We start from the raw sequence: 20,677 nt of genomic DNA, 5'->3' as shown, positions 1-20,677 counted from the left end.
AAGACACCGGCCTCATGGTGGGCGCCAACAGTCGTGGGAGTAAGTCTGACAGTAAGGATATGGGGTACGTAGGAGGAGGCAAGATCCTAGCTATGGTGAGGTTGTGCACGCAAAATTTACGAGTTCAGGCCCTTCTCGGAGGAAGTAAATACCCTACGTCTCGGTGCCTGGAGGCTTGGTCGACTGGTTTATGCGTGAGAGTTATAGGGGGTACGAACCCTTGTACCCGAGGAGGGGGTGGCTTATATAGAGTGCGCCGGACCCCTCCAGCCCTCAGTTATATAGGGTTCAATGTACATTAAGACAAGGCGTTACTGGTAACGCTAGCTATAAAGAGCTATAAATGGCCTTTAGCACTACGGAGTGAACGCCTGACCGTTGCCGCCCTGAGTGGCTTTAGACCTTCTGTTCTTCGAGTGATTCTTCATGTGGTCGACCGACTCTATCTTGGTCGAATGGAATTGGGATATCCGAATGGATAACTGGTCGAGTGGATTGCACTTCAAGGTGTTTTCAGTCGGCATCTTCTGTTGTCCTTTGAGTGTCTTTGACTCTAGGGCAGTGTCTTTGGGTACGGCGTCTAGGTCAGGCCTATGACCCTACCCTAGGTACATGTCACCGTCACCCCATCACCTGACAGTATGGATGGCTCAACCACCCCGGTGGCCTCTGGGCTGGAACGACCATGTCACCAGGCCCATCCCAACAAGCGCTACTCAGGCTCAGAGTGGGACACAACGAGTAGGGTTAAGTAGGTGTCGATCCCCTCCTGCGTGAGGTGTGGAGAAACTGAACTCTAAACAGTGGTATCTCTCTTCTCTGATTCCCCATTTCTTACTCTAGAACCCTAGTATCTGCAACAAACTCCGTATCCTGTGGTGAAATCGAGTGAAGGTAGTAGCGGGACCATAACACGAGGAAGGGTGATGACGACGGCGCGCTTTCGGCTCGTTTCAGTGCTTATAATCGTTGCTAGCCGGTTTATGAATCTGGATATAACTTTTTTATTTCTGGTGTTGACGTTCGTTGTACCACCATGATTAATGATGAACATATCGCAAGTTTCTTGAAGAAAATAGTACATCTTCAAATACAAGGAAGGCGCGGATCTAAATGCGAGCGGGCGGCTGAGATTTCTGGAGCAACCGAGCCTGGGCTAGAATCGAATTTTCGGGAGAAAAGATATTTCCCTGGAAAAGAAAAGAAGAAAGAGATAAAAGGGAAAGGAAGAACTAACGCATCGTCATCTGCGCAGACTCCGAAACCCAAACCCCAGACTCAGCGACAGAGAGCAGCCAGCAGCCTCCTCCGCCGCCGCCCATGTCAGGAGGAGGGATCGCGCGGGGCCGCCTCGCGGAGGAGCGCAAGGCCTGGCGCAAGAACCACCCCCATGTCCGTATCATCCCCCTCCCTCTTCGCGTCTCACCCCCCGCCCCTCCTACCGGCGATTCGGGTCTTGATCTGGTCCTTCTGGTTCGCAGGGATTCGTCGCGAAGCCGGAGACGGTGGCCGACGGGTCGGTGAATCTCATGATCTGGAACTGCACCATCCCCGGAAAGCAGGGGGTAAGTACCTGAGCAACTGCGGAGCACCCGACCCCGATTCGATCTGGTTTGGTCTGTGAGGCAAAGGGCCTGTCTTTGATAGCGATATACTCCGTATTGCGCAATTGCCTATTGCGCGTGTGTGAAAATTGAGGGTTTCTGGACTTTCGTGGTATTATCACAGTAGTAGACTACTAAAACTAGGTTTGATGGGTGCTTTGGTCTATGTCTGGTGGTTCATCTATGGATTATGTTACCTATTTGTTGGATTGGGTATTAGGAACTGTGATGTTATTCGTGACAAGTTACTAATCTTCAGTTCTTCCTCATCGCGTATCTGTTACCCCAACCTAGGAGCTATAGAACTAATGTGGCTTTTGTCCATACTTTGCGTACAACAAAACTGTAATACAACATCAGTGGCAACAAAGCCTTCATTCCCAAGCATGTTTGTGCAGGCTAGAGATGAAACACACAACATGAGCCGCAGAAACCCAAGCAAAAAGTTAATAATTTTGGCCACATGAGGATAGATACTTCTCTATAACACGATTTGCCTTTACCCACTCTGATGTGACCAGGGAGCTCAAGTTATCTGGCCATGCCTTTTTTTTTTTGAGGAATCAGGCAGGTGTACTGCCAATGCATTTAAGAAGAAAAGAAGTTTTTACATGATCAAACAATCAGGTCCAAAAAGATCAGACCTCAATAAAAGAAAATTAATAACGACTACTCGTGTCTAGTGGTAGTGGGCGCTGCAAAACAAACCCATCGAAACCCAAACTGCACCGAGCTTTAGAAGATAAACATCATGCTTAATGTGCTCAGCTAGACGTTTCTGTAGGTGTGCATTGCTCAAAAACGCGTCTGTTGGGTTCCTTAATATGTGCCAACTGCAGTAGCTATATGCTACTCCCTCCGTTCCAAAATAGATGACTCAACTTTATACTAAACTTGGTATAAAATTGGGTCATCTATTTTGGAACGGAGGGAGTACAACTGAGTGTAGACAAGCCGTAGGAGTATGCAATGCACCTTACGGTGCTGCTCATCCATTCATGTGTATATATAGTACACTTTACAAAAGAGGCATAGAGCGCAGTCCGCAGTTTTCACAAGGCACGACGTGCGCGAGAAGTGGTGATCTTGGGCGGCGTGCGTGGCCGCGTGAGACCAGAATTTGCAGCTAGGGTGATTGCTGCTTGCACTGAGAGTCTGAGATCAAAGAGTCGTCAACTCGTCACTGATAGCTGCTGAAAAAGAAAACCTCCAGGCTGCTGGCAAAGTGAACTGATGATGAGCAAGGTGTAACGTTAGCTTATCAAACCAGTTTTGGCCATGAGAGTCCACATGCCAAAAGAGTATGGTCACACTAGGATCAGGCATGTAGAGTTTTCAGGAAGCTCATCACATTAGGTGATAGGGAGCACATGGTGTTGTTTGGGATTCCATGGTTAGAAATATTTTTATTGGTGAGAAGCCTTTCCTGAAGCCAAAGCTAAATAAAGTATCGGTACTTATGTTCCATTTTCATAGTCCAGACCTTGGTGAGGTTGACACTACAATAGGATCCCTAAAATGGCAAATGTAGGCAGGAGAGGCTGATTAGCAGATGCCATGCTTTCCTGCTGCCGTTTTTTGAGACTAGCGGGAAAGGATTCACAACAATGCCACAGACATGCAAAGTTGTTGGATCAACAGGGGGAGGAGTAGGACGGAATTTCTGTATACATAGATAATGTGCAGTCAAACCATTCTGCCTTGCATCTGGTGGACTTTGCTAATCTCTTGCATCTGTTTTCCCAGTTCTGTGATATGACTGTTATGGTGAATATATGTTCTTCATTTCGTATTTCTCTTTCTTGTTTTGTCATGCTGTTAACTCATTGCTCACTTTGTATATCTGTTTCTTGTTTTGTCGTCCCTGTTAATTCATTCCAAAAGGTCTGGATTTTTTTACTGAAGTGTCTTAACTACTCCCTCGTCATTTGCGCAGACTGATTGGGAAAGTGGATACTACCCACTTACTCTCCATTTCAGTGAGGACTACCCTAGCAAACCTCCCAAGTGCAAGTTCCCGCAGGGTTTTTTCCACCCAAATGTCTATCCTTCAGGGACGGTCTGCCTCTCGATTCTTAATGAGGATAGTGTAAGCGCAGCAAAGCTATTTTCTTAGGTTCTATTGAAATGGCACACCACCAAATTTACAGTTCAAGTTGCATATTCTCAGGGTTGGAGACCTGCCATCACTGTTAAGCAGATTCTAGTTGGAATACAGGATTTGCTTGATCAACCTAATCCAGCTGATCCTGCCCAGACTGATGGTTATCACCTCTTTATCCAGGTTAGAATTAAGAACTGAACAAGATTCTTTCATCCGTTAGTCCTTCAGTATCATCCATTCACATTGTTTTTTTAGGGCTCATTCACATTGTTTTCTTTTGCTTTGCAGGATCCAGCAGAGTACAAGAGACGCATTCGGCTGCAGGCCAAGCAGTACCCTGCTCTGGTTTGAGGATCCATGTAGCAGTCTAAAATCATAAATTACCGCACCTGAAAATATGAAGTTTGACTAAATATAACCGAAAGCGGGGTATTGTGGAGAGCTTTCCATTGTGACCGTGGACATTTGTGACGTGTGGTCTGGTGGACCAAACAAAAATCAGGTCCTTCTGCTTGAATGATGGATGTGTGGATACTTTTGAACTTGACTCCTTTATTGTGTCTTCTGTTGATTTTTTTTTGTGGTTTCGATGATCTCTTCAAAAATAATTTGATGTGAGCAGTAGCTTCCTTTTAAAAGAAGAGGTAAAAGAAGTGGGTAAGGCAACCCAGTTGAACCCTACATACGACTTTAAAAAGGGGACGGGTGTTCAACAAAGTTATGATTCTCTGTAGGCGATTTCTTGTCAGGAGAATTGATCTGTGCTTGTTATTTTTACAAGTCAGTATTCTTGTGGCTTGGTGTTATTAGGGTTGTAGCAACTTTAGTCTGTCCACCAGCCACCTCTGATTGCACTGAAAATTCTTAATTGAACTAGGTTTTTTTAGGCACAATACAATCTGCAAATCTTTTGCTTTGATCGTGCTACAGAGTTTTCACTGTCATTGCGTACGTCAAACCCCCACGCTCTTCACATGGACGGCGGCAACGCGCGACAGGGTCCTAGAAATAACTGAAAATAAGAAAGGAAGCAACGAAAACGGTATGGACAATGATCATCCCAGCAATAGCGCCGCAGAGCGTTGTCAGTGTCACAGCTCCTGCTTCTTCTGCTGTGCCTCAGACCTTCGCTTCGACTCCTATTTGAAGTTGGCGCGAGCCTGGTACGTGAGCCCGATGCTCCAGCTCGCCGGCGCGGCGTCGGCGGCGATGATGGTCAACCCGGTGGTGTAGGAGGTGAGCTTGAAGCTGAGCGCCTGGCCGCCGAGCTGCCCGAACGCCTGGTACGAGGCGCCCCAGTTGTGGCTCATGCGCAGCCACCCCATACCGCCATTGCCCTTCACCCACATCTCCCCGACGTCGCCGGCGCCGCCGACGTTGGTGACGTACACCAGCAGCCAGTGCGGGTTCCCATGGAACGCGAACCGGATCCCGCCCTTGCGCATGCACGGCACCCTGCGGTACATGACGGGGACGATGCCCGCATGCCAGTCGGCCATCTTCTTGAAGGCCGGGATGGCGAGGTCGAAGTGGGTGCGCGGCGGGTTGCACCAGCCGCCGTTGTTGGTGTCCTGCGCCCAGTTGGGCGGGCACAGGTTGGTCGCGGTCACCGTGATCACCGGCGAGCCCCTGTAGCAGGCCGTGGCTTTCACGCACCGGATCTGGTAGCACGTCCCGCACCCGTAGCCGTCCAGGAACAGCGTCGAGCTCAGCGCCGCCGTGTCCGCGCCGTACCCCGCCGTGATGTCGTACCCGCACGCCCCGCCTGCGAGAACACAAGCACGATACATCAGCATAACAAGGAACCGAATAAGCATGCATGGTCATTGACCAATGTAGTACGTGTGCAGTGCAGGCGACGTACCCATCGTCTCGGCCGTAGCCTCGTCGCCGTAGAACGTGGCGTGGGCGGGAGTCCACTGCATGGCCCTGAACCTGGCGTCCACGGTGGTGGCCCCGCCGGCAAGGGAGACGAGGAGGACCAAGACGGCCGCGGACTTGGACGCAGCAGAAGCCATTGCCTTCGCTTCGCTTTGCCTTGTAGCGCTCTCTTCTTGGCTGAGTTCTGTCAGAAGATGGCATGGGGCGAGTGGATTTATAGTGTGCACTACGTCGGATTGGATCAATCAGTGTGGTGGTTAGATCAGCCGGTGATGATTGTGGAGGAACATATATCGTTCAATCTTCGGGAGAAGTCGTGCCTGCACGCAGTCGCGAAATCGTGGAGATTTGTACGGCGTGCCATACGTGCGGGCAAGGAACCGAGCTGTACTCTGTTATTCTGCCGTTTTGCTGGTAGGCCGGATTTTGTATGTTTTTCTCCTTCGAAAAGGAATTTTGCATGTTGGAACTGTGTCTTTTAATTTCTGATCACGATATGTTATTTTTCTGGGAGAGATCGGATAGGTAAACATTCTTATTCTAGGTTGGACAGAGTTATACATATACAATGAACAGGCCCGGGTGTCTGCCCCGCGGCTCCCTTTCCGCAAAAGCAGCTGATCTTGGCCGTCGGATCAATGATTAAGTAGCCACGGGCACGGAAGGCCGGACCTCACCCAAATAAAAACATTTTTTCAAGCTTATTTCCTTGAGCTATAAAGAAAAGAGCAATGCAATTCCAACATAAATTGTCCACCATAAAAAAAACTTCTCTATGCCTTTATGTAGACCCCCCCCCTAGTAGATAAGGTACTTAAAACAAACTCAAAACTAGCACAACTACACAGGCTGAAGAGAATGACCTCGAAAAATAATAAGGTTTTAAAAATGTTTTGTTTAAGGTCGTTGATACATGTCCAAGAAGGCAAATGTCTCTCAATCTAATCGTGATTCATCACGAGAGGCATGTTTTGAAATAGCATATGTTTAGTGACTTGGCTAAACATAACAATATCATCGATTATGCGAGGGGTATGATGACCCACAAGTATAGGGAATCAATTATAGCTCTTTTCGATAAGTAAGAGTGTCGAACCTAACGAGGAGCAGAGGAAAATGACAAGTAGTTTTCAGTAAGGTAGTGTCTATAAGTGCCGAATTTGTAAGTAGCGAGTGTTTGATAGCAAGATAGTTTGTAACGAGCAAGTAACGATAATAGTAATAAGTATGCAGCAAGGTAGCCCAATCCTTTTGAGGCAAAGGACAGTCCAAAACGGTTTCTTATAATGAGCAAAGCATTCTTGAGGGTACATGGGAATTTCACCTAGTCACTTTCATCATATTGGTTTGATTTGTGTTCGCTACTTTGATAATTTGATATGTGAGTAGACCGGTGCTTAGGTGTTGTTCTTACTTGAACAAACCCCCTACTTATGATTAACCCTCCTTAGGTCAAAACCACTTATATACCAAAAGATGGGCAACGGAGGTGGGCCGAGGAGGCCTGGCGGGCCCAGGTGGGTTGTGCCCATCTGGTGGGCCCCCTCTGGTGTTTATTGGCTCCAATATTCCTCAATAATTCATAAAAATTCTTCGTAAAGTTTCAGCTCATTTGGAGTTGTGCAGAATAAGTGGCTTGACGTAGCTTTTCTAGGTCCAGATTTTCAGCTACCGGAATTCTCCCTCTTGATGTGTTCCTTGTAAATTATAAGAGAAAAGACATTAGAATTACTCAAAAAAGCATTATTACGGATAAAAATATTATAAATAACAATAAGGAAACATGATGCAAAATAGACGTATCAACTCCCCAAGCTTAGAGCTCGCTTGTCCTCAAGCGAAAACCAAAATCGAAAAACATGTCCACATGCTTTGAGAGAGAGGTGTCGATAAAAACAAAATACAGACATAGAAGCATCATGTTGATTATTATAACATCAACAAGATTAAACAAAAGACTTTTATCATATACTTCTCATGAATAAGTGACAGTTCATCACATAATCGAAGTATAAAACAAAAACTCTATTAGAAACCAACAAACTACACTACAAAAAAAGACACATCCGTGACATTTTGGGTCGAACGAAATTTTTTCCTGTCATGCTTATGACACTTTTATGACGATAATTGTGACAAAACCCGGTATCATCATAGATGTGGTGGGGTCCTGCTTCTATGACAAAAAATCATGAAAAAAATGGGCTTTTCGTCCTTGGCGGGCCGAAGACGCAGCTGCATGACATTCTTTGGGCCGTCCATGATGGAAAAAACCAAGGTAGAAGCGAGGGCGAGGAAAATATCAAGGTGTTCCCGGTTACGGTGAGTGGTCGGGGGCCGAGTGATGCGTGTTTCTCTCGTACGTGTGTGCGAAGCATTGGGCTCTAACTGAACCCGAGCGAGGCGTTGTGCTCTAACTAAACCCGAGCGATCGATCGATCCCTTGATGTTAACTGAACCGAGTGATTCCTGAAGGAAATATGCCCTAGAGGCAATAATAAAGTTATTATTTATTTCCTTATATCATGATAAAAGTTTATTATTCATGCTAGAATTGTATTAACCGGAAACATAATACATGTGTGAATACATAGACAAACAGAGTGTCACTAGTATGCCTCTACTTGACTAGCTCGTTAATCAGAGATGCTTATGTTTCCTAACCATGGACAAAGAGTTGTTATTTGATTAACGGGATCACATCATTACTTGAATGATCTGATTGACATGACCCATTCCATTATCTTAGCACCCGATCGTTTAGTATGTTGCTATTGCTTTCTTCATGACTTATACATGTTCCTATGACTATGAGATTATGCAACTCCCGTTTGCTAGAGGAACACTTTGTGTGCTACCAAATGTCACAACGTAACTGGGTGATTATAAAGGAGCTCTACAGGTGTCTCCAAAGGTACATGTTGGGTTGGCGTATTTCGAGATTAGGATTTGTCACTCCGATTGTCGGAGAGGTATCTCTGGGCCCTCTCGGTAATGCACATCACTTAAGCCTTGCAAGCATTGCAACTAATGAGTTAGTTGCGGGATGATGTATTACAGAACGAGTAAAGAGACTTGCCGGTAACGAGATTGAACTAGGTATAGGATACCGACGATCGAATCTCGGGCAAGTAACATACCGATGACAAAGGGAACAACGTATGTTGTTATGTGGCCTGACCGATAAAAGATCTTCTTAGAATATGTAGGAGCCAATATGAGCATCCAGGTTCCGCTATTGGTTATTGACCGGAGACGTGTCTCGGTCATGTCTACATTGTTCTCGAACCCATAGGGTCCGCACGCTTAAGGTTACGATGACAGTTATATTATGAGTTTATGCATTTTGATGTACCGAAGGTTGTTCGGAGTCCTGGATGTGATCACGGACATGACGAGGAGTCTCGAAATGGTCGAGACATAAAGATTGATATATTGGAAGCCTATGTTTGGATATCGAAAGTGTTCCGGGTGAAATCGGGATTTTACCGGAGTACCGGGAGGTTATCGGAACCCCCCGGGAGGTATATGGGCCTTAGTGGGCCTTAGTGGAAGAGAGGACAGGTGGCCAGAGATGGGTCGCGCGCCCCTCCCCCCTTGGTCCGAATTGGACAAGGAGAGGGGGCCGGCCCCCCTTCCTCCTCTCTCTCCTCTTCCCCCCCCTCCACGAATCCTATTCCAACTAGGAAAGGGGGGGAGTCCTACTCCCAGAAGGAGTAGGACTCCTCCTGGCGCGCCACACCTTGGCCGGCCGGCCCCCCTCCCTTGAACCTTTATATACGGAGGCAGGGGCACCCCTAGAGACACAAGTTGATCCACGTGATCATATTCTTAGCCGTGTGCGGTGCCCCCTTCCACCATCGTCCTCGATAATATTGTAGCGGTGCTTAGGCGAAGCCCTGCGACGGTAGTACATCAAGATCGTCACCACGCCGTCGTGCTGATGGAACTCCCGATACTTTGCTGGATCGGAGTCCGGGGATCGTCATCGAGCTGAACGTGTGCTAGAACTCGGAGGTGCCGTAGTTTCGGTGCTTGATCGGCCGGGCCGTGGAGACGTACGACTACATCAACCAAATGCTTCCGTTGTCGATCTACAAGGGTACATAGATCATACTCTCCCCTCTCGTTGCTATGCATCACCATGATCTTGCGTGAGCGTAGGAATTTTTTTGAAAATTACTACGAAACCCAACAGTGGCATCCGAGCCTAGGTTTTATATGTTGATGTTATATGCACGAGTAGAACACAAGTGAGTTGTGGGCGATATAAGTCATACTGCTTACCAGCATGTCATACTTTAGTTCGACGGTATTGTTGGACGAAGCGGCCCGGACCAACATTACGCGTACGCTTACGCGAGACCGGTTCTCCCGACGTGCTTTGCACATAGGTGGCTTGCGGGTGACAGTTTCTCCAACTTTAGTTGAACCAAGTGTGGCTACGCCCGGTCCTTGCGAAGGTTAAAACAACACCAACTTGACAAACTATCGTTGTGGTTTTGATGCGTAGGTAAGATTGGTTCTTGCTTAAGCCCGTAGCAGCCACGTAAAACATGCAACAACAAAGTAGAGGACGTCTAACTTGTTTTTGCAGGGCATGTTGTGATGTGATATGGTCAAGACATGATGCTAAATTTTATTGTATGAGATGATCATGTTTTGTAACCGAGTTATCGGCAACTGGCAGGAGCCATATGGTTGTTGCTTTATTGTATGCAATGCAATCGCGCTGTAATGCTTTACTTTATCACTAAGCGGTAACAATAGTCGTGGAAGCATAAGATTGGCGAGACGACAATGATGCTACGATGGAGATCAAGGTGTCGCGCCGGTGACGATGGTGATCATGACGGTGCTTCGGAGATGGAGATCACAAGCACAAGATGATGATGGCCATATCATATCACTTATATTGATTGCATGTGATGTTTATATTTTATGCATCTTATCTTGCTTTGATTGACGGTAGCATTATAAGATGATCTCTCACTAAATTATCAAGAAGTGTTCTCCCTGAGTATGCACCGTTGCGAAAGTTCTTCGTGCTGAGACACCACGTGATGATCGGGTGTGATAGGCTCTACGTTCAAATACAACGGGTGCAAAACAGTTGCACACGCGGAATACTCAGGTTATACTTGACGAGCCAAGCATATACAGATATGGCCTCGGAACACGGAGACCGAAAGGTCGAGCGTGAATCATATAGTAGATATGATCAACATAGTGATGTTCACCAATGAAACTACTCCATCTCACGTGATGATCGGGCATGGTTTAGTTGATTTGGATCACGTAATCACTTAGATGATTAGAGGGATGTCTATCTAAGTGGGAGTTCTTTAAGTAATATGATTAACTGAACCTAAATTTATCATGAACTTAGTACCTGATAGTATCTTGCTTGTTTATGTATGATTGTAGATAAATAGCCCGTGCTGTTGTTCCGTTGAATTTTAATGCGTTCCTTGAGAAAGCAAAGTTGAAATATGATGGTAGCAATTACACGGACTGGGTCCGTAACTTGAGGATTATCCTCATTGCTGCATAGAAGAATTACATCCCGGAAGCACCGCTGGGTGCCAGGCCTGCTGCTGGAGCAACACCAGATGTTGTGAACGTCTGGCAGAGCAAAGCTGATGACTACTCGATAGTTCAGTGTGCCATGCTTTACGACTTAGAACCGGGACTTCAACGACGTTTTGAACGTCATGGAGCATATGAGATGTTCCAGGAGTTGAAGTTAATATTTCAAGCAAATGCCCGGATTGAGAGATATGAAGTCTCCAATAAGTTCTATAGCTGCAAAATGGAGGAGAACAGTTCTGTAAGTGAGCATATACTCAAAATGTCCGGGTATAATAATCACTTGATTCAAATGGGAGTTAATCTTCTAGATGATTGCGTCATTGACAGAATTCTCCAATCACTGCCACCAAGCTACAAGAGCTTCGTGATGAACTATAATATGCAAGGGATGAATAAGACTATTCCCGAGCTCTTCGCAATGCTGAAAGCTGCGGAGGTAGAAATCAAAAAGGAGCATCAAGTGTTGATGGTCAACAAGACCACTAGTTTCAAGAAAAAGGGCAAAGGGAAGAAGAAGGGGAACTTCAAGAAGAACAGCAAGCAAGTTGCTGCTCAAGAGAAGAAACCCAAGTCTGGACCTAAGCCTGAAACTGAGTGCTTCTACTGCAAGCAGACTAGTCACTGGAAGCGGAACTGCCCCAAGTATTTGGCGGATAAGAAGGATGGCAAGGTGAACAAAGGTATATGTGATATACATATTATTGATGTGTACCTTACTAATGCTCACAGTAGCACCTGGGTATTTGATACTGGTTCTGTTGCTAATATTTGCAACTCGAAACAGGGACTACAGATTAAGCGAAGATTGGCTAAGGACGAGGTGACGATGCGCGTGGGAAACGGTTCCAAAGTCGATGTGATCGCGGTCGGCACACTACCTCTACATCTACCTTCGGGATTAATATTAGACCTAAATAATTGTTATTTGGTGCGAGCGTTAAGCATGACCATTATATCTGGATCTTGTTTGATGCGAGACGGTTATTCATTTAAATCAGAGAATAATGGTTGTTCTATTTATATGAGTAATATCTTTTATGGTCATGCACCCCTGAAGAGTGGTCTATTCTTATTGAATCTCGATAGTAGTAACACACATATTCATAATGTTGAAACCAAAAGATGCAGAGTTGATAATGATAGTGCAACTTATTTGTGGCACTGCCGTTTAGGTCATATCGGTGTAAAGCGCATGAAGAAACTCCATACTGATGGAATTTTGGAACCACTTGATTATGAATCACTTGGTACTTACGAACCGTGCCTCATGGGCAAGATGACTAAAACGCCGTTCTCTGGTACTATGGAGAGAGCAACAGATTTGTTGGAAATCATACATACAGATGTATGTGATCCGATGAATATTGAGGCTCGTGGCAGATATCGTTATTTTCTCACCTTCACAGATGATTTAAGCAGATATGGGTATATCTACTTAATGAAACATAAGTCTGAAACGTTTGAAAAGTTCAAAGAATTTCAGAGTGAAGTTGAAAATCATCATAACAAGAAAATAAAGTTTCTACGATCTGATCGCGGAGGAGAATATTTGAGTTACGAGTTTGGTGTACATTTGAAACAATGCGGAATAGTTTCGCAACTCACGCCACCCGGAACACCACAACGTAATGGTGTGTCCGAATGTCGTAATCGTACTTTACTAGATATGGTGCGATCTATGATGTCTCTTACTGATTTACCGCTATCGTTTTGGGGTTATGCTTTGGAGACGGCCGCATTCATGTTAAATAGGGCACCATCAAAATCCGTTGAGACGACGCCTTATGAACTATGGTTTGGCAAGAAACCAAAGTTGTCGTTTCTGAAAGTTTGGGGCTGCGATGCTTATGTGAAAAAGCTTCAACCTGATAAGCTCGAACCCAAATCGGAGAAATGTGTCTTCATAGGATATCCAAAGGAGACTATTGGATACACCTTCTATCACAGATCCGAAGGCAAGACTTTTGTTGCTAAGTTCGGAAACTTTCTAGAGAAGGAGTTTCTCTCGAAAGAAGTGAGTGGGAGGAAAGTAGAACTTGACGAGGTAACTGTACCTGCTCCCTTATTGGAAAGTAGTGCATCACAGAAAACTGTTTCTGTGACACCTACACCAATTAGTGAGGAAGCTAATGATAATAATCATGAAACTTCAGAACAAGATACTACTGAACCTCGTAGATCAACCAGAGTGAGATCCGCACCAGAGTGGTACGGTAATCCTGTTCTGGAAGTCATGCTACTAGATCATGATGAACCTACGAACTATGAAGAAGCGATGGTGAGCCCAGATTCCACAAAATGGCTTGAAGCCATGAAATCTGAGATGGGATTCATGTATGAGAACAAAGTATGGACTTTGGTTGACTTGCCCAATGATCGGCAAGCAATTGAGAATAAATGGATCTTCAAGAAGAAGACTGACGCCGACGGTAATATTACTGTCTACAAAGCTCGACTTGTCGCAAAAGGGTTTCGGCAAGTTCAAGGGATTGACTACGATGAGACCTTCTCACCTGTAGCGATGCTTAAGTCTGTCCGAATCATGTTAGCAATTGCCGCATTTTATGATTATGAAATTTGGCAGATGGATGTCAAAACTGCATTCCTGAATGGATTTCTGGAAGAAGAGTTGTATATGATGCAACCGGAAGGTTTTGTCGATCCAAAGGGAGCTAACAAAGTGTGCAAGCTCCAGCGATCCATTTATGGACTGGTGCAAGCCTCTCGGAGTTGGAATAAACGCTTTGATAGTGTGATCAAAGCATTTGGTTTTATACAGACTTTTGGAGAAGCCTGTATTTACAAGAAAGTGAGTGGGAGCTCTGTAGCATTTCTGATATTATATGTGGATGACATATTACTGATTGGAAATGATATAGAATTTCTGGATAGCATAAAGGGATACTTGAATAAGAGTTTTTCAATGAAAGACCTTAGTGAAGCTGCTTACATATTAGGCATAAAGATCTATAGAGATAGATCAAGACGTTTAATTGGACTTTCACAAAGCACATACCTTGACAAGATTTTGAAGAAGTTCAAAATGGATCAAGCAAAGAAAGGGTTCTTGCCTGTGTTACAAGGTGTGAAGTTGAGTCGGACTCAATGCCCGACCACTGCAGAAGATAGAGAGAAGATGAAAGATGTTCCCTATGCTTCAGCCATAGGCTCTATCATGTATGCAATGCTGTGTACCAGACCTGATGTGTGCCTTGCTATAAGTCTAGCAGGGAGGTACCAAACTAATCCAGGAGTGGATCACTGGACAGCGGTCAAGAACATCCTGAAGTACCTAAAAAGGACTAAGGATATGTTTCTCGTATATGGAGGTGACAAAGAGCTCATCGTAAACGGTTACGTTGATGCAAGCTTTGACACTGATCCGGACGATTCTAAATCGCAAACCGGATACGTGTTTACATTAAATGGTGGAGCTGTCAGTTGGTGCAATTCTAAATAGAGCGTCGTGGAGGGATCTACGTGTGAAGCGGAATACATAGCTGCTTCGTAAGCAGCGAATGAAGGAGTCTGGATGAAGGAGTTCATATCCGATCTAGTTGTCATACCTAGTGCATCGGGTCCAATGAAAATCTTTGGTGACAATACTGGTGCAATTGCCTTGGCGAAGGAATCCAGATTTCACAAGAGAACCAAGCACATCAAGAGACGCTTCAATTCCATCCGGGATCTAGTCCAGGTGGGAGACATAGAGATTTGCAAGATACATACGGATCTGAATGTTGCAGACCCGTTGACTAAGCCTCTTCCACGAGCAAAACATGATCAGCACCAAGGCTCCATGGGTGTTAGAATCATTACTGTATAATCTAGATTATTGACTCTAGTGCAAGTGGGAGATTGAAGGAAATATGCCCTAGAGGCAATAATAAAGTTATTATTTATTTCCTTATATCATGATAAAAGTTTATTATTCATGCTAGAATTGTATTAACCGGAAACATAATACATGTGTGAATACATAGACAAACAGAGTGTCACTAGTATGCCTCTACTTGACTAGCTCGTTAATCAAAGATGCTTATGTTTCCTAACCATGGACAAAGAGTTGTTATTTGATTAACGGGATCACATCATTAGTTGAATGATCTGATTGACATGACCCATTCCATTAGCTTAGCACCCGATCGTTTAGTATGTTGCTATTGCTTTCTTCATAACTTATACATGTTCCTATGACTATGAGATTATGCAACTCCCGTTTGCCAGAGGAACACTTTGTGTGCTACCAAACGTCACGACGTAACTGGGTGATTATAAAGGAGCTCTACAAGTGTCTCCAAAGGTACATGTTGGGTTGGCGTATTTCGGGATTAGGATTTGTCACTCCGATTGTCGGAGAGGTATCTCTGGGCCCTCTCGGTTATGCACATCACTTAAGCCTTGCAAGCATTGCAACTAATGAGTTAGTTGCGGGATGATGTATTACAGAACGAGTAAAGAGACTTGCCGGTAACGAGATTGAACTAGGTATAGGATACCGACGATCGAATCTCGGGCAACTAACATATCGATGACAAAGGGAACAACGTATGTTGTTATGCGGTCTGACCGATAAAAGATCTTCGTAGAATATGTAGGAGCCAATATGAGCATCCAGGTTCCGCTATTGGTTATTGACCGGAGACGTGTCTCGGTCATTTCTACATTGTTCTCGAACCCGTAGGGTCCGCACGCTTAAGGTTACGATGACAGTTATATTATGAGTTTATGCATTTTGATGTACCGAAGGTTGTTCGGAGTCCCGTATGTGATCACGGACATGACGAGGAGTCTCGAAATGGTCGAGACATAAAGATTGATATATTGGAAGCCTATGTTTGGATATCGGAAGTGTTCCGGGTGAAATCGGGATTTTACCGGAGTACCGGGAGGTTACCGGAACCCCCCGGGAGGTATATGGGCCTTAGTGGGCCTTAGTGGAAGAGAGGAGAGGTGGCCAGAGATGGGCCTCCCCCCTTGGTCCGAATTGGACAAGGAGAGGGGGCCGGCCCCCCTTCCTCCTCTCTATCCTCTTTCCCCCTCCACGAATCCTATTCCAACTAGGAAAGGGGGGGAGTCCTACTCCCAGAAGGAGTAGGACTCCTCCTGGCGCGCCACACCTTGGCCGGCCGGCCCCCCTCCCTTGAACCTTTACATACGGAGGCAGGGGCACCCCTAGAGACACAAGTTGATCCACGTGATCATATTCTTAGCCGTGTGCGGTGCCCCCTTCCACCATAGTCCTCGATAATATTGTAGCGGTGCTTAGGCGAAGCCCTGCGACGGTAGTACATCAAGATCGTCACCACGCTGTCATGCTGACGGAACTCTTCCCCGACACTTTGCTGGATCGGAGTCCGGGGATCGTCATCGAGCTGAACGTGTGCTAGAACTTGGAGGTGCCGTAGTTTCGGTGCTTGATCGGTCGGGCCGTGGAGACGTACGACTACATCAACCAAACGCTTCCGTTGTCGATCTACAAGGGTACGTAGATCATACTCTCCCCTCTCGTTGCTATGCATCACCATGATCTTGCGTGAGCGTAGGAATTTTTTTGAAATTACTACGAAACTCAACAATTCCTTCGCTACTGCTGCTAACTGAAGCCGATCGAACACTGCTGCCTCCTTCTCTTGATGAACAGTGAGCGTTGTTGAGGGGGTTTGGATGAACAGTTCTCGGTGGGGGTTGGATGAACAGGACCCCGTGGTAGTAGAGGCTGTTGCCGCTGGATGAACAATACCCTGATCGATCGAGCCGGTGGATGAATAGGACCCCGTGAAGGGCTGGATGAACAGGACCTCGTGGAGGGCTGGATGAATAGTAGCCGATGGAGGGCTGGTTGAACAGTAGCCGGTGGAGGGCTGGATGAATAGTAGCCGGTGGTGGGGTGATTGAACAGGACCCCGTGGAGAGGGCTGGGTGAACAGTAGCTGGTGGAGGAGCACGCGGTGGAGGCTGGATGAACAAGAGCTTGTGGATGAACAGTCGTAGGTGGAGGCTGGAGGAGGTCGTCGGTGGATGAACAGGAGCCCGTGGAGGCTGAAGGAGGTCGACAGTGGAGATGAACAGTATCCCGTGGAGTCCCGTTTTGCGGTACGCCATACCCCTCCTGATGAACAGTGCCCCCCTTTCGACCGTAGCGCTCCAACACAAGTCAGTTTCCTCTGTTTTGCGGTATGCCACACCCCTCCCGATCAACAGGACCCCGTTTCGACCATAGGAGGTATGTTTCCTTCGTTCTGCGGTACGCCAGACCCCTCCCGATGAACAGGATCCCATTTCCACCATGGCTGGTCAAACACAAGGCTGTTTCATCCGTTCTGCGGTACGCCAGACCTCGTTTCCATCGGTTGTTTTGTCCAAGCCGGTTGGCTCCCGATGAACACGACGACACATTCCGTTCCGACCCAGCCGGTTGCCTCCCATGATCACGACGACAGCGCGGCTTCTCCGCTCCGACCCAGCCATGTACACGAGCCCTGGCCGTACGTATGCGCGAGTAGGCGTTTGAGACCCCGCCCGTATGTACGTATGTGGTAGTATTTTATTTCTTGCACCCTGGCCGCTGTACGTACATGTACATGCTACGTGCGCGCCTCTACTACGACACGTGCGCGCCTCTACATCGACCAGTATGTACGTACACGTTCGTGACCAAAACGACAATGCTACGTACGCTTTGACTAGGTGGGTCCCGACTGTCAGGCACTTCCTTGTGTGCGAAGATGTAGCTGGTGGGTCCCAGCAGTCAGGGGGGAAACATTTTTTTGTGAAATCATTATTTTCCGCGTAATAAGGAGGCACTTCCTTGCTACGGCCGTGGACCCAGCTGTCAGCCTCTTCACGTACAGTACGCTTCCGTTGGAAGTCGTTCCTTGACCACGTTGACCATGCCGCGCCGAGAGCACCAGGGCGGTGGACGACGGCGATGCCTAGGAAGGGGACGACGCGGAGCCGGGGAAGACGCGCCAGTGGATGCCCACGCAGAGGGGAGTACGTGGGTTGACTGCTTTGGCTGTGGTGTGAGGCTCCCGTCGCCGGAGAATAACATGAGGTGTGGATGAGTATAGAGGGATGGCATGGCCAGCGGTGGCAGCACAGCTGGACACGGGAGGCAGGAGCCGGCGGCACGGCCGACGCTTGTTTGGACGGCTGGAGCAAGAAGACCAGAGGTTGAAGAAGCACTACGACTGTTGGATGGACATCGTACGGTCACTGGAGCTAGAATCGTTATATTGACTAAGTTGACAAAGCCCTCGGTCCCCGTCATCTTACTAGGCCCACAAGTCAGCCTCCCACTATGGTGGGTCCTAGCTAGCAGGGGGAGTTCATTTTTTTGTGCGTAATAAGAAGACACTTCCTTGCGTGCGAAAATATAGCTGGTGGGTCCGACCTGTCAGCGGGGGAACGTCTTTTTCGTGAAATACAGAGGCCCTTCCGGTGGGTCCCAGCTGTCAGGTGGAGGAATCATTATTTTGCGCGTAATAAGGAGGCATTTCCTTGCGTGCGGCCGTGGACCCAGTTGTCAGCCTCTCCACGTACAGTCCACTTTCGATGCGTGTCGTTCGTTGACCATGCCACGTCGAGAGCACCTGTGCGGTGGACGATGGCGAGGCCTAGGAAGGGAACGACACGGAGTCAGGAAAAACTCGGCAGTTGTTTCCCACGCGAAGGGAGTACAAGGGTTTATTGGTTCGTCTACCATCGCCGAAGAATAACAGCAGGTGTGGGTGAGTAGAGGGATGGCTAGGCCAGCGATGGGAGTACGATGGGGCGGTGAGGCCCGCGCGGCAGCACAGCCGGCCGCAGGAGGAGGAAGCAGGCAGTCCCATCGGCACTTGTTTGAGCGGTTGGAGCGGGAAGAGCAGAGATTGAAGAAGCATGATGGCCGTTGGATGCACATCCAACAGTCACTGCTTGTGCGTCAACCTTTTTTAGGAAAGCCTCAAATCTGTGAAAAACAACATACAACCCATCTGCCATTATTTCTAATAATTTACAACCCATTTGCTAATTCATAAGGTTTTTTGAACCCATATTGTTTTTGTAGCATTATAGCCCATAATGTGGCCACAGTTAAATTTTTTTACGAAATTTTGCATATTTCGATGCGGTCCGAACTGTTTTTAGTCCCGAAATTTTGAGTCACATTCAAACTTATTTTAAAAATAAATGTATATTAATATAAATCCAATAAATTGTCCACCCATAAAAATCAATGTAATTTAAAATCTCGGAATGAAAAAAAATTTAAAACTAATTGCCGGTTTGATGTGTTTTAAAAATGTAGAGCACATTTCTCATTACTGATAGGACATTTTTTTGGCCAGCCTAATGAAGCTCTCCTCGTCTTGCAAGATTTGCAGCCCAACATGCCTGACAAAGCGACTTACTTGACAAATCACAAAAAAATTGGGTTAGCCATTGTCAGAAAGAAAAAAAAACTACTAGGCTAGTCTGTGGTAAACATAAAAGAAAAGGCTGTCTAGACAGGCGAGAGTGTTGTCTAACAATCCCAACTGGTGAAATAATATCTCTATTGACAAGCTTAATAGTAACAACAGGCATGCCAACAACAGATCTATGTTTATTTTTAGTATCGGGTCTAGCAATTCTAGCAGCTTCATCACAGAAGTAAATAACATGCCCATCAATATTATCGACCAAGAGATCATTAACCATAGCAATACTAGGTTTAACTTTAATTTGCTCAGAGGGTGTAGATGTTCTAGCATTACTCTTACGAACCACAGTTGAAGCTTTAGCATGATCCTTTATTCTAACAGGGAAAGGTGGTTTCTCAATATAAACGATAGGAACAATAGGATCAACATTATAAGTGATAGTCTTTTCTTCAACTTTAATATGTTCAACTACTTTTAGTTCAATGGGAGGATGATATTTAAACCACTTCTCCTTAGGGAGATCAATATGAGTAGCAAATGATTCACAGAAAGAAGCTACTATCTCAGAGTCAAGTCCATATTTAGTGCTAAATTCATGAAAAGCATCGGTATCCACAAAAGATTTAAAACAATCAAACTTAGGTGTTATACCAGACTCCTTACCATCATCGAGTTCCCAATCTTCAGAGTTGCGTTTAATTCTTTCCAATAAATCCCATATGAATTCAATAGTCTTCATCATAAAAGAACCAATATAAGAAGTATCGAGCATGGAGCTATTATTAAGAGAAAGCCGCGCATAAATTTTTTGAATAATAATTTCTCTTGAGAGCTCATGATTGGGGCATGAATATAACATTGACTTAAGCCTCCCCCAAGCTTGAGCGATACTTTCTCCTTCGCGAGGCCAAAAATTATATATATAATTACGATCACGATGAACCAGATGCATAGGATAAAACTTCTGATGAAATTCCAATTTCAATCGGTTGTAGTTCCACGATCCAATATCATCACATAGCCTAAACCATGTCAATGTCTTTCCCTTCAAAGATAAAGGGAAGACCTTTTTCTTGATAATATCCTCG

General features: G+C 46.0%; 2 protein-coding genes across 2 annotated transcripts; one reads left to right on the top strand and one right to left on the bottom strand.

The window, feature by feature from the left end:
• The first annotated feature begins 1,232 nt into the window (after positions 1-1,232).
• LOC119274068 (SUMO-conjugating enzyme SCE1-like) lies at positions 1,233-4,250 on the top strand. The gene is made up of 5 exons (XM_037554836.1): positions 1,233-1,392; positions 1,482-1,565; positions 3,541-3,693; positions 3,775-3,888; positions 3,997-4,250. Exons 1-5 carry the CDS (start codon positions 1,321-1,323, stop codon positions 4,057-4,059), a joined length of 486 nt encoding a protein of 161 aa, XP_037410733.1. The 5' UTR covers positions 1,233-1,320; the 3' UTR covers positions 4,060-4,250.
• Positions 4,251-4,378: 128 nt separating this feature from the next.
• Positions 4,379-5,732, bottom strand: LOC119274052 (putative expansin-A30). The gene is made up of 2 exons (XM_037554835.1): positions 5,573-5,732; positions 4,379-5,473 (listed from the first exon to the last, which is right to left on the bottom strand). The coding sequence occupies exons 1-2, from the start codon at positions 5,724-5,726 to the stop codon at positions 4,848-4,850; spliced, it is 780 nt and encodes a 259-aa protein (XP_037410732.1). The 5' UTR covers positions 5,727-5,732; the 3' UTR covers positions 4,379-4,847.
• Positions 5,733-20,677: the final 14,945 nt, after the last annotated feature.

This window comes from Triticum dicoccoides, chromosome 1A (assembly GCF_002162155.2).
Source record: "Triticum dicoccoides isolate Atlit2015 ecotype Zavitan chromosome 1A, WEW_v2.0, whole genome shotgun sequence".
NCBI lineage: Eukaryota > Viridiplantae > Streptophyta > Magnoliopsida > Poales > Poaceae > Triticum > Triticum dicoccoides.
The sequence above is the reverse complement of the archived record's forward strand: the minus strand, read 5'-3'. Positions and strand labels throughout refer to the sequence as shown.